At 50.1% G+C, this 12,814-nt stretch overlaps 1 protein-coding gene across 7 annotated transcripts; it reads left to right on the forward strand.

The window, feature by feature from the left end:
• The first annotated feature begins 736 nt into the window (after nt 1–736).
• On the forward strand, nt 737–11,250 carry LOC310851112 (uncharacterized protein C2orf42). Of its 7 annotated transcripts, none has more exons than XM_083753285.1 (10): nt 737–847; nt 2,977–3,087; nt 4,400–5,234; nt 5,533–5,643; nt 6,039–6,140; nt 7,074–7,178; nt 8,325–8,432; nt 9,567–9,667; nt 10,268–10,430; nt 10,608–11,250. In XM_083753285.1, exons 3-10 carry the CDS (start codon nt 4,412–4,414, stop codon nt 10,814–10,816), a joined length of 1,722 nt encoding a protein of 573 aa, XP_083609411.1. In that variant the 5' UTR covers nt 737–847; nt 2,977–3,087; nt 4,400–4,411; the 3' UTR covers nt 10,817–11,250. The 7 variants fall into 7 exon arrangements, with proteins under 7 accessions (XP_083609411.1, XP_083609412.1, XP_083609408.1 ...); XM_083753284.1 differs by lacking the exon at nt 737–847 and adding an exon at nt 1,056–1,367; XM_083753281.1 differs by lacking the exon at nt 737–847 and adding an exon at nt 1,073–1,367 and having other exon boundaries at nt 2,977–3,365.
• The last annotated feature ends 1,564 nt before the right edge of the window (nt 11,251–12,814 follow it).

Here is a 12,814-nt window from a genome sequence, read left to right on the forward strand (position 1 = left end):
AATCAGCCCTGAGTGCTCACTGGAAGGACAGATCCTGAAGCTGAGGCTCCAAGACTTTGGCCACCTCATGAGAAGAGCAGACTCCCTGGAGAAGACCCTGATGTCGGGAAAGATGGAGGGCACAAGGAGAAGGGGACGGCAGAGGATGAGATGGTTGGTTGGTGTTCTCGAAGCTGCGAACATGAGTTTGACCAAACTGCGGGAGGCAGTGGAAGACAGGAGTGCCTGGCGTGCTCTGGTCCATGGGGTCATGAAGGGTTGGACACGACTAAAGAACAATTGCCACTTTAGTAAGTAGGTTTGACATCCTGCCTCGGTGCTAGTCACCCTGCCTCAGAGGGAGAAAACGGAGAGCCGTCCTTTAAAGGCGTGCCAGGGCTTGCCTGAGCGAGGGAATCGCAAGGGGGCATCCAAGCCGCCCTTCAGGGGCATTTTTAACACGAAAGAACATTAAGTAAACTAGGCGAGACCGTTGCAAAGCCCACGCCGCCCCAAAAGCCAGGTAGGTGCAGTTTCGTGCTACGCTTGTAAGGAATAAAGCGCAGCCCTGACCCATCGGCCTCATATTCCCCCCCCCCGCCCCATCCTTTCCCTAGAGCTCTCGGGTCCTTTTACATAAGGAGGAGCCCCGCACGGGACTTCCGCGACCCTGGGAGGCAGCCGGACTGCGTTTCCCGTCGTGCTTTGCGAGCCAGCGGCGCCTCCGCTGCGCCAATGGGAGCCGCTCTTACAGACGAGACCCGCGAGCCGTTTGTAAGGAGCCATAGCGGAGGCCGCTCGCCGACTTCCTCCGCCGGCCGGCCGCCCGCCCGCCCGGCTGGGGCCCGAGGCTGAGGAGGCCGCCCAGGTAAAAGGCGATGCGGCGGGGGCCTCGGCGGGAAGGGGAAGGGTCCTGCTGGGCGCCCGCTGCGGAGGGAGCGGCAGGAAGTGACGTTGGGCGGGCTGGAGGGAGACTCTCTGGCCTAGGCCTCACCTCTCCCGCCCCGCCCGCCCGCCCGCGGTTGCCATGCGACCGAGGAGGGGGCGCGGCCGCTGCCGGCCCGTGACGTCATCGCCGCACGTCGCGCAGCTGCTGCTGGTGACGCCATGCGGAAGGTGTCAAGCGCGGGGTCGGAGGATGGCTGCTTGTCGGGCCGGCTGAGCTGCGCGTCCAAGGGGGCGCAGGAGGGGTGGCCCGCCGTGGGGCCGCCTCTCTGCTTCTCAAAACGCAGTCTGGCTTCTGAGAAGGCAGGGTGCCTCTGAACATGGGCAGAGTGCTTTCTCCTGCCTCCCTGAAGAAGCTCGCACGGGCCACGTGGCCCTGAGCCTTCCCTTTGTGAAGGGAACGAATGCCTCCTCGCCTCCCTCCCTGCCCGGTCTCTGTCCAAGTGAGTCTCTTTCGCCCCTGGAAGCTGCTGCCACCGCCTGCTGGGGGGGCTGCACACGGCGGCGAGGGGGCAGGAAGCCGCTGCCCCGATTTGCCAGGCTGGCTCTGCTGTTGCCGCCGCCGAAGGCAACAATGCGTGCCCGTTGCTGGAGACCACAGGAGGGGAGAGGGCTGATCTTTGGGCTCGCATCCTGCTCGCCGCAGATTCCCACAAGCATCTGGCTGGCCACTGTGAGAGCAGAATGCTGAACTGGATGGGCCATTGGCCTGATGATGATAATAACAACCATGATGATGATTTTATTGTTTGTGCCCTGCCCATCTGACTGGTTGCCCCAGCCACTCTGGGTGACTTCCAGCAGACTCTTCTTATGTTCTTAAAAATGCCTGAATCACTGCTTTCTGGTTTGCTGCTTGTTTCAGGAGTACTACTTGCAAAGGAATGCTATGTGATGACTTACTGGGTGGCTAAAGAGGTGGAAACCTTTGCAAGTTTCACAACAAAATATGTGAATTGATTTGAACCTCTACAAATAATACATTGGAGACTGTTAGGTAGTGGTTACAGCACCATTCCGCAACCTGGTGTCTTAGAGATCATTTGCACTACAACTTCCATTAGCCCCAGAATCATATGGCTAAGCTTCCATTGCTGGGAGTTGTAGTCCAAAACATCTGGCCAGTTATTCTCTCTCAATGTAGCCCACCTCATAAGATTGTTCTGAGAATAAAATAGGTAAGAGGAGAGTTGTGTGTGCTGCTTTCTGGTGCCTGGAGGAAGAGTGGGCAAACGATTTAAAAAAACAAAAACTGCCACTCTCCTAGCTCTGAACTCTCATTTTAATGATCATTTGGCTGGCAGGTGACCAGACAACTTGATGGACTGTGGAATAGTTCATGAACTAGGAAGACTTCTTGGAACCATGGAATGGGGGGAGGAGAAATGAATTATGAGTTCTGGCAGATACTGGGGCAGGGCAGAGCAATCCTAAATGGGGTTGAGGGGATTGAGACAGCAAATCTACAACCACATTCTAAGCCCTCCTACTGGTTCATATCAGGTAGGGTGGGCATTTTGCAGTTTTTCAGTGCTGTACCTCAAGATTGGTGTGGCTTGGGGATCAAGAATCAGGGGCTTTCAATCCAGCCCTCTGTGCTGACTATGATCTGGGAGATTCCCACTCAGGAAGCTCACTTGGCATGACCTTGGGCCAGTCATTGCCTCTCAGTCTAACCTACCTCTCAGGGTTGTTGTGGGGATTAATGAGGAGAGGGGAAACAATATACGCCACCTTGAGCTCCTTAGAAAAAAAGGTGAGATATAAAAAAAATAATTAAATGATTGCCTCCCCCTTGAATTCACCTTTTTGTACTATTTATTGAGGAGTTTTGTTTATTTTCATGATTCTGCATTTGTTTATAGTTTGAGATGTGTTGTGAATAATCTGAAATGCAGGGCATCCCTTAGAGCTAAAAGTAGGCTGGAAGCGATGATGCATCTGGGTTGTGGGGGGTGATGCTTCTAAGTAGGTAAAGGGCCTGCCTGGCTGTCCACTGGACCTTGACCTAGACAGAATCTGATCAGTCCTTTCCTCCTGCACTATTGACAGAGATCGGGAGAGAGAGAGCAGTCCCCAAATCAACATTTGCCTTCCAGCAGCAGCAGCAGTGAGTTCCAATATGTGTAACTTCCTAAGACTCCTCTGACTCAATCTGAAAATGCAAGGGCTAGTGGCAAGATGCACATTTCACATGCATCTTTTCCCCTTTATGACCTCACTGGAACATCACAGCAGAGGTTCCTTGCCAGAAAATGCTGCATTGTGACACCACTGGGCTGATGGTCCGAGTTCTTGCCAGAATCTTGAGAATGATTCATGGCATCACTAGATCCCACCACTTCTGGTCCATCCTCAGTTCTGGGGTCATGTAAAACAGGCACCTAACAGATTATATTACTTTCAACATGGATAGCTGGACATTGGACTGAACAGCACTGGTTAATGATGTTCCATTGGACTTTGGGGGAAGCAGGAGTGGGGATTGGTATGTTTGATGCTGTGCATCAGGGACAGCCAACATGGTCCCCCCCTCCAGGTGTTGCCGGAGGAGAGCTCTTATCATTCTTGACCTGCTGCCACACTGGATTCAGTTGTTGGGAGTCAGGAGTCCAACAGCCTCACTGCACCTAATTTATTTATTTAGGTCACTTTATTCATTCTGCCGTCCTGTAAGGAAGGTTCCTTCCTCCCATTTTAGGAGGTGGGAAACCGAGGCTTTGATTTGCACAGTATAGATACCTCTCCACATACACACATTTTTTGTTGTTGATTGGTAATGTGGCCCACCAAGTCGAACTGGACTGAGATGCCCAAGTTTTGGAGCAGTTCTGCTTAATCTGATCCTCCTTGCAGGAAAGGTCACCTAAGGTTAGCAACCTGGAAAATGAATGTCTGAAGTGATTAGTGTTTTGAACGGAGTTCAGATGTTAATAGGGGTCCTTTGCTTCCAATGCCATATTTATCACTCCAGATTTAAAAGGGCATATAGGGAAAATGAAGACAAGATGAACCAAGCTGTGTGTGTTTCATAAGGTTGAAAAGGTCGGGTGTACCTGAGGGACAAACGAGACCTGACACCTCAGAAGCATTTTTTAATTTTTGTTGAAAGCAGAGTGTTAGGTCATACTGCGGTGGAGGGGGCTAACCTGCCCCCCGACACACACACACACACACACACACACACACATGCTGTAGTTGTATCTGCTGCTGAGATGTGAATATACAGGGAGCTATGATGTCTATATGGTTCTGTCTGTCCATAGCTAACCACAGCTCTTTTTTGTGCTTCCTGCACAGCTGCTCAAAACTGACCCCCTTGCAGCTTCTTTTTAGCAACAACAACAAACAGATCATCTCTGACATCATGTTTGCTTCTGAAAGCCCCTACAGAGCACCATTGCTTGAATGCACTTGGAGCGAGGCATTCCAATTGATCAGCTCTCTCATTTCTTTGTGCCTTCCTTTTGTCCAGGCTGCCTGAAGGATGGAATCAAACCCTGCCAGGAGTAAAGTCCCAGCTTTCTTATCAGACTTGGGGAAAGCTACCCTGAGAGGCATCAGGAAATGCCCCCGGTGCGGCACCTACAACGGCACCCGCGGGCTGAGCTGCAAGAACAAGACTTGCGGCACCATCTTCCGCTACGGCACCCGGAAGCAGGCCGGTGTCGACGCGGTCAAAATCAACACTGGCTCTGATCTACAGGTCTATTCAGTGCGGCAGAGGGACAGGGGGCCAGAGTACCGGTGCTTTGTGGAGCTGGGAGTTTCGGAGACCACCATCCAGGCAGTAGACGGGACCATCATCACACAGCTCAGCTCTGGGCGCTGCTACGTCCCATCGTGTTTGAAGGCGGCTGCACAAGGGGTGGTGGAAAACCAGTGCCAGCACATTAAGCTGGCTGTGAACTGTCAGGCAGAGGCCACCCCGTTGCCCCTGAAAAGCTCAGTCTTGAACTCGTTGCAGGCCTCTGCTGAGACAAAGCAAACCTTATGGCAGTTGGCCACGGAGTCCACAGGGCCCCTAGTTCAGAGGATTACCAAGAACATCCTAGTGGTGAAGTGCAAAGCCAGCCAGAAGCATAGCTTGGGTTACCTCCACATCTCCTTCTCCCACAAGGCTGGCCACAAGAGCAGGGCGGAACACCGTTTCCTCTGCTCCTGCCAGTCGCTGAAGTCCAGCAAGGTGGCCTCTGCTAAGGAAGAGGCAAGCCAGAAATGCAATCACTTCTTTGCCTGCCTCTGTGCCTTTGCCAGCGATGATCTCTTGGCCCAGGAGTTTGCAGATTTCCTCAGCTATGATTCCAGCGGTGGGTAAGGTCAGAGAACATGAGTGAGGCTGAAAGGATGTGGTCAGCAGACAGCTCAGGCCAAATGCATGAAGTAAAGAATCCCCCTGCCATGCCTGTATGTGGGGTGTGTGGGTGCGCAGACTGGAATACCTTGGAAGGGCTGGGCCCCTGCAGCTCACCCTGGGAATCCCACGGACAGTCCCTGTAGGCCAGGCTTAGAAGCAAAGGGAGCTCACTGCATTTAAGCTCACATTTTACGACGAGAAACGCAGAGTGAAGACTCAAACCTTCAACCTCTTCTCTCCTGCAACTCCAGGTCTGAAGTCAACAGTAGGAGCCCAGCTTCTCTGTCAGCCTGAATCCGCCTTGAGCTCTGGAGAGGCGGCTGCCTCCAAGGCCAAAAAGAGGAAAAAAGATGAAGGAATGGGTGAGAATATTAAATTTTGACTTGTTTGTGTTACATGTTCCACTTTGATACGGATGATTCTTACCTGCATTCATAGTGCAGAGTTTGCCTTTCGGGGATCATCATAGCTACTAGCAGCACTTGTTATAGTGCTAGAGCCTTCATTGAGTCCTGTGTGGCTTGGATACTCCCACAATTAGAAGAGACCCATGGGAAGCATTTTAAATGCATTGGGGTCACCAAGGCAATATCCTCCAGACATTGTGGACTACAACTCTCATCACCCTGCCCTGACCGGACCGTTAACCATGTTAGCTGGGACTGATGGGAGTTGTAGTTCAACAACATCTGGCCGGCACCATCTTTGCTTTCCCAGTGCTACTCATTCTAAAGCTGTTGCAACTTTTACTTTTAAGGCACACAAGCAAGTGGCCCCCTCTTGTCTCAAGAGGTGGCAAACACAAACCTGCGCAAAAGTGGATTGAAAAAGCCAGCGGTTGCTTCACTGAAAAGGCAAGGTGAGTTTTCTTTCTGCCGGCTCAGCAAGCTGCAAGGAACGCAAAGCAGACATGGACTGAGAGGGTTTTCCACAAAAGGCCAGTTTTGCTCAGCCTACACTCTACTTTCCAGCTGTGTTCTTTAGTTCCTTCAGCTTTTTGGTCTTCCTGCCTTATATGCATGTCTGGGGAACTGTATTACACTCCCTTTCCTCTCCACGAGGAAATAAATTAATATAAGAAATTGAAGACTTGAAACCTCAGCGCTGACCTTGTCTCTCTTAAGATTCTGAGCATCCTAAAGTGAAAGCTGGTCATTATAAGAACTTTGTAACATTAATAGTTGAGTGCCTGTGTTTGCTTGTTTTCTTTTCCCCTCTCTATCCCTTTTTCCTTTTGTGTCATTCACATATTTTTAGATTGTCTCTTGGTGAGTACTTGTGACCGAGTAAGATTGTCTTCCATGAACACAGCCTTAGGGGTGTGTCTGTAAAAGGCTGTGGAGGCCAATTCTGGATCTGCACATCCTTCCACAGTGGGGACATAGGTTTCCGGGTGGGAGTTGATCGCAATGAGGATTTGCCAAATGTACCTTCCTCTTAGTTTTTCTCTCCCTTTGTTCCCGAATTTGGGCTTCTTTACAAGGCCTTTAGTAGAGGCTGTTCTCCAGTGGGGGGGGGGGGGGGAGTTCAGGTCATAGCTGTCAACGTTTTTCCTTTATTAAGGGAAATTCCCTTATTCCGAATAGGATTCCTCGCAAGAAAAGGGAAAAGTTGACAGCTATGGTTCAGGTCCTGCTTGCAGGTTTCCCAAAAGAGGCACCTGGTTGGCCACTGTGAGCCAGGAGGCTGGACTAAAGACAGGAGACTGTGAGCCAGGAGGCTGGACTAGAGACTGTGAGACAGGAGGCCATTGGCCTGATGTGCTTAGGTGAAAAGTTTTCCTTTTCCTTAGCTTGCAGTCAGCTGCTTGATGAATCGCAAGTAACTTTGTCCTTCCAAGAGTGGTTGGCCAGTGTCACTGAACGCATCCACCAAGCCATGCATTACCAGTTTGACGGTAAGTCTCCTCTGATCTCACCTTTATCGCTTGAATCCTTGTTCATATTATAAGAGGATCATCGGATGGAATGCCCTGCAGTGTCTTGTGTGAGTGGCTTTTGTCTGCCTAAGGCTATTCTCCAGTAGCACTTAGATGGTACTGATATGATTGGAGTCAGGTTGCACTCGACACTGTTAATTTCTTAGGGGGGGGGGGGGAGAGAGAGAGCATTTATGGCTAAATGAAACTGGCAGAGAAGCCCTCTCACTATGTTTAATTTACACGCTGGGCTCAAATAAACTGGCAGCAGCAGAAACCAGATCTAGACAAGGTTGATTGACTGGAGCCAATCAAGAACCTCCTGCCACCTCCTCCTGTACTCCTATACTGCTTTCTGGAGTCACAGACTCAATCTTTAGTGGCACTCCTGGTTCCCAGCTGAACGTAGTGCTGTTGTGAACTGCAGACCCAAAAGAGGGCTTGTGGGAGTGGTTGGGTGCAGGAGTACCAAAGAAAGATGTCGAAAACATCAAAATGGCCAGTTCTAGTACTTCCTTAAAAATTGTGTACACTTACTGCAAATCAGCCTGACTGATCTCCCAGCCGTTGCAGGCGCAGGACCTGCAGCAAGGAGATGGCTTGTCCACCCCCAAGCAACCATTAATATATTCTTTATGCAGAAAGCAGAACACCTTGCTTTGGCCAGGACTTCCCATCACTTCACCTAGGCAGTTGCAAGCAGAATGCCTGCTAAATCTAGGAGCCAGTCAATAAAATATATATGTATGTGTTTGAGCATAGAAGAGAATTGGACTAACTGATAAAAACTGCCCCATATATCAGAACTTTGGGATGGTTGAGCTCTCTTGTCTCTCTCTCACACACCAGTCTCCATCTGTTCACTGGCTGCCCACAAAATATTCACCCAGAGGAAATCCTACATAGCTATCCCATAGCTGTGAGTTTTTCTCTCTTTCACTCTTAAACATCCAACCTCCTATTTGGTTATCTTTGTGAATTATTTCAAGAGTTTTCACCTCAATAGGTTCCCCCCCCTTCCTTTTTTATGATCTAGCTTGAGCCTTGGCCCTTGTTGAAATGTCTAAACATTATCATGTTGTTCCTCTCAAAAGCATTTCTTCATTTGTCCATGTTTTTACCCAGGCAAACCAGAGCCACTGGTGTTCCACATCCCCCAGGCTTTCTTTGAGGCTCTCCAGCAGAGGATTTCTGTTGGGAGCATCAAGAAGCGGATGCCAAATTCGACCACAGGTACTCAACCTTTAGAGCATCTTTTCTGTGGGAAGCCACTTGGGATATTAGCTGCACATTGATGCTTTGTAATAGAAAGGTTGCATTGAGGCGTAAGAAAGCTTAACATGAGTCAGCAGTGTGATGCAGCAGCAAGAGAAGCTAATACTGTTCTAGGCTGCTGCAGCAGAAGTAGATCAAGGGAAGTCATAGTCCCACTCTATTCTGCCTTGGTCACACCCCACCTGGAGTCCTGTGTCCAGTTCTGGGCACCACAGTTTAAGAAGGATATTGACCAGCTGGAAGGTGTGCAGAGGAAGGGGACCAAGATGGAGCCAGGTTGTTGTTTTTGCTGTTCCAGAGGAGAGGACCAGAACCAATGGCTTCAAATAACAAGCTTCTGACTAAACATTAGGAAGAACTTCCTAGTTGTAAGACAGTGAGACTGACTCACTAGGAAGCTGGAGGTTTCTAAGCAGAGGTCAAATGGCCACCTGTCAGGGGTTCTTTAGCTGTGATTCCTGCCTTGCAGGGGTTAGACTAGATGACCCTTTAGGTCAGGCTTCCTCAACCTCGGCCCTCCAGATGTTTTTGGCCTACAACTCCCATGATCCCTAGCCAGCAGGACCAGTGGTCAGGGATGCTGGGAATTGTAGTCTTAAAACATTTGGAGGGCCGAGGTTGAGGAAGCCTACTTTAGGTCTCCTTCCAGCTCTAAAATTCTGGGAACTCTCAGGGACAGTGGGAGCAGCAGCTGAAGGAAGCAGTCCCTTGTAACTGCATGCTGCAGGGCTGAAAGGTCTCTCTGAACAGCCTCCCCTTGTGGCCTCTGAAGAACTTTATGCCACAGTGATTATGACCCTTGTGGTCCCTTCCAACTCTACAACTCATCTGTTTCTGTGACTCCCTTGAGATCACATTTTGTCCCCTTTCTCAACACCATGTGAAAGGGACAGCCAACAGATGCCCTCCAGGTGTTGTTGAACGCCACCTTCCATCACTCTCAGCCAGCATGGCCAAAGGTCAGGAATGATGGGAATTGTAGGGAGCAGCAGCTCGAGGGTGCCGTGTTGGCTCCCTCTGCCATTGGAGCTGGCCACAGGAGGAGGAATGTGGCCGCCATCACACCACCTTGATGGGCTTCTTCCTTTCCAGCTTTTGTCCGGAAAGACGCTTTGCCCCTGGGCACCTTTTCCAAATATACGTGGCACATCACAAACATCTTGCAAGTCAAACAGATCTTTGATACCCTTGAGGTAAGACACACACACCCCCTTGCTCCTTCTTGTCTACGGGTTTTCTCTGTTTTGTGAACAGATGGGAGGGCATTCATTGGGGGGTTGGGGAGGAAGGGCCAGCGCTAGGCATAACATTTTATGTTGCATCCTGGGATTAAAAGTTCGAGGAACTGGCCTCTGGGGGTTAGCATGAGCTTCCTAGAACTATTCTCTTATGATCTACTAGTTGTGATGATTTTAGAAGAAGGTTAGAGAAATTCATGAATTCATGGAGGAGAGGACTCCTGGTGGCTGCTAGCCCTGATGGCTCGACTCTGCCTCCACGGTCAGAGGCAGCAATGCTTCCCAATACCAATTGCTGGAAACTACAGGGTTCCGCAGGCATCTGGTTGGCCACTGTGAGAACTGAATGTTGGACTAGATGGGCCACTGGCCTGATCCAGCGAGGCTTTTCTTAGGTTCTTACTCAACTCCCAGAACTTTGGCACCCTGGTTTCTGCAGGGTGAGGATCAAACTCTGGGCTTACAAAGGGCCTCTTGCAAAGGGATGCCGCTCCTCTCATTTGCCTGTTCAGAAATCCTGTGTTTTCATCTCCCATTCCCAACTCCTCTTCCCAGATGCCTCTGAAAATCACACGCAGCTTCATCCAGAACCAGGATGGCACCTACGAGCCCTTTAAGTGCCCCAAAGTTGAGGTGGAGAGCATCCCAGACACTTACGGGCGTTTGGAGAAGCAGCCAGTCCTCCGGCCTCTGGAGTTGAAAACCTTCCTGAAAGTCGGTAGGTGTATAAGCTGATCCCTTTGCACCTCAAAGGAGCCTTCTTTTCCCACCAGCTCACAGATTTGTAGAGTTGGAAGCTAATCCAACCCTCCTCTTGGAGAAACTTGGGTTTTTTTCACACACAATGGGGAAAGAAGGTCCAAAGTGCTCCTCTTTCTGCCTTCCTTCCTCCCAGGCAACACATCCCCTGATCAGAAGGAACCGACACCTTTCATCATTGAGTGGATTCCAGATATCCTCCCCCAGTCAAAAATTGGTGAACTGAGGATTAAGTTTGAATATGGCCACTACAGAAATGGTCACACCACCGACTACCAGGAGCAGCGCACTTCCCTTGAACAGACCCTGGAGCTTATGCCTCTCACCACCATCACCTTCCCTTGAACTCGTCATGCAGTTCTTGCACAGCTTGGTTTGCACAACCCCTGCCCTGTAGCTGGTCAGCCTTTGTGGGTATCAGCCAGCCATTTGACTGGGGAACGCGCCAGGAGCCGGAATGCAGCAGGGCTTCACTACAAATGACCCACTTCTTCTTTTTAAGCAGCTGCACTAGAAACTTCTGCCTCTTTCCTTTCAAACAGCATTTTCAGTCGCTTCTTGGGACAAAATTAATTCATGCACTCTCCACTTCTACTCTGAGACTCACCTGTGTGCCGACCTATGATTGCTGATTTTTCCCGCCACCCTATTTTGCACAGTTGACAGATTACAGGTGAGGGTGGAGCAGAGGGTCCAGTTGCTCAGCTGCCTTGGCTAATTACCACCCCCTTACTGGCATATTTTGCAATATATTTCTACAATAAACTAAATTGAACCAATTCCAATGTTTTGAGTTCAGTCTCTCAGATAAACACCAGCAAGCTTGAGCCTTCTCCCATTCACACAGTTTCTGCTTTGAGTCACCCCTAGAGTGTACAAAAACACAAAAGCAAAACTGAGGCTGGACTTTCTGGGTTGTTAGGGTCTGTACCCAGTAATTACCTATGCAATTACTGCAAACACCTGCAAGTGAACTGACTTTGCACAGGTTGAATGCATCAGCTGGTCTGTGCACCGGGAACCAAATTCAGACTTCTTTGTGGACAAAGGATGTGTGGAGTTTGCAAACGATAGCACTGCATTCTTCAGCACTTGAACAGAGACACCAAGCAGGGTCCAGGCAAAGTAGAGCACTAAGTGTTGCTCATGGTATGGACGTGATTTAAGCACACACTGCACCGTGGGACACGGGTGGCGCTGTGGGTAAGACCTCAGTGCCCAGGACTTGCTGATCGTAAGGTCGGTGGTTCGAATCCCTGCGGCGGAGTGAGCTCCCGTCGTTCGGTCCCAGCTCCTGCCCACCTAGCAGTTCGAAAGCACCCCCAAGTGCAAGTAGATAAATAGGTACCGCTTTATAGCGGGAAGGTAAACGGCGTTTCCGTGTGCGGCACTGGTGCAGGCTCACCAGAGCAGCGTCGTCACACTGGCCACGTAACCCGGAAGTGTCTTTGGACGGCGCCGGCTCCCAGCCTATAGAGTGAGATGAGCGCGCAACCCTAGAGTCGGACACGATTGGCCAGTACGGGCAGGGGTACCTTTACCTTTACCTGCACCGTGAGCAGCCAGTGGCATTTAAAAAGATATCAGGCAGAATTAGCACTTCCCAGCGACATCAACACCAGCCTCGGGGAAAGTCCCCTGCTTCCCGTTTCTCTAGTACAAATGATCTTAGACCATTCAATGTTGTGAAGCAAATTGATAGGAAAATAGGTGGCACGATGGCATTAAATGTTAGGGAGAGGAGAGGGAAGAACTTGACCAGTGTTAGAAACTGAGATATGAAAGCTAGCAGCTAAATGGCACCTTAAACCTTGGAGAGCCAGTGTGGTGTAGTGGTTAAGAGCTGTAGACTTGTAATCTGGTGAACTGGGTTCGCATCTCCGCTCCTCCACCTGCACCTGCTGGGTGACCTTGGGCCAGTCACACTTCTTTGAAGTCTCTCAGCCCCACTCACCTCACAGAGTGTTTGTTGTGGGGGAGGAAGGAAAAGGAGAATGTTAGCTGCTTTGAGACTCCTTAAAGGGAGTGAAAGGCGGGATATCAAATCCAAACTCTTCTTCTTCTTATGAGTGTAACAATGGAATGTCTAGCTGCTCTTTTTTTTATAACAAGAATACAAAGCTGGAAATGAATGAACTGCAGCTAAAACATTACGTTCATTTTTCACATGGTCTGGTCCTTCACCTGCCCACCCCCCTAATATTCTTAAGAGGGTCTCTTCTCCTGTCTTCAGAGAGTAGCTGGAAGTGGGGAGGCAAAAAACAGGTCCTCCTTCCACTCTGCAGTTTAAATCCGAAATGTTAGGCACAGTACTGCGCCCAGAGCTCAAATTGCTCGTGCTAA

Source organism: Podarcis gaigeae (genome assembly GCF_964106915.1).
Source record: "Podarcis gaigeae genome assembly, chromosome: 8".
Classification (NCBI taxonomy): Eukaryota; Metazoa; Chordata; class Lepidosauria; order Squamata; family Lacertidae; genus Podarcis; species Podarcis gaigeae.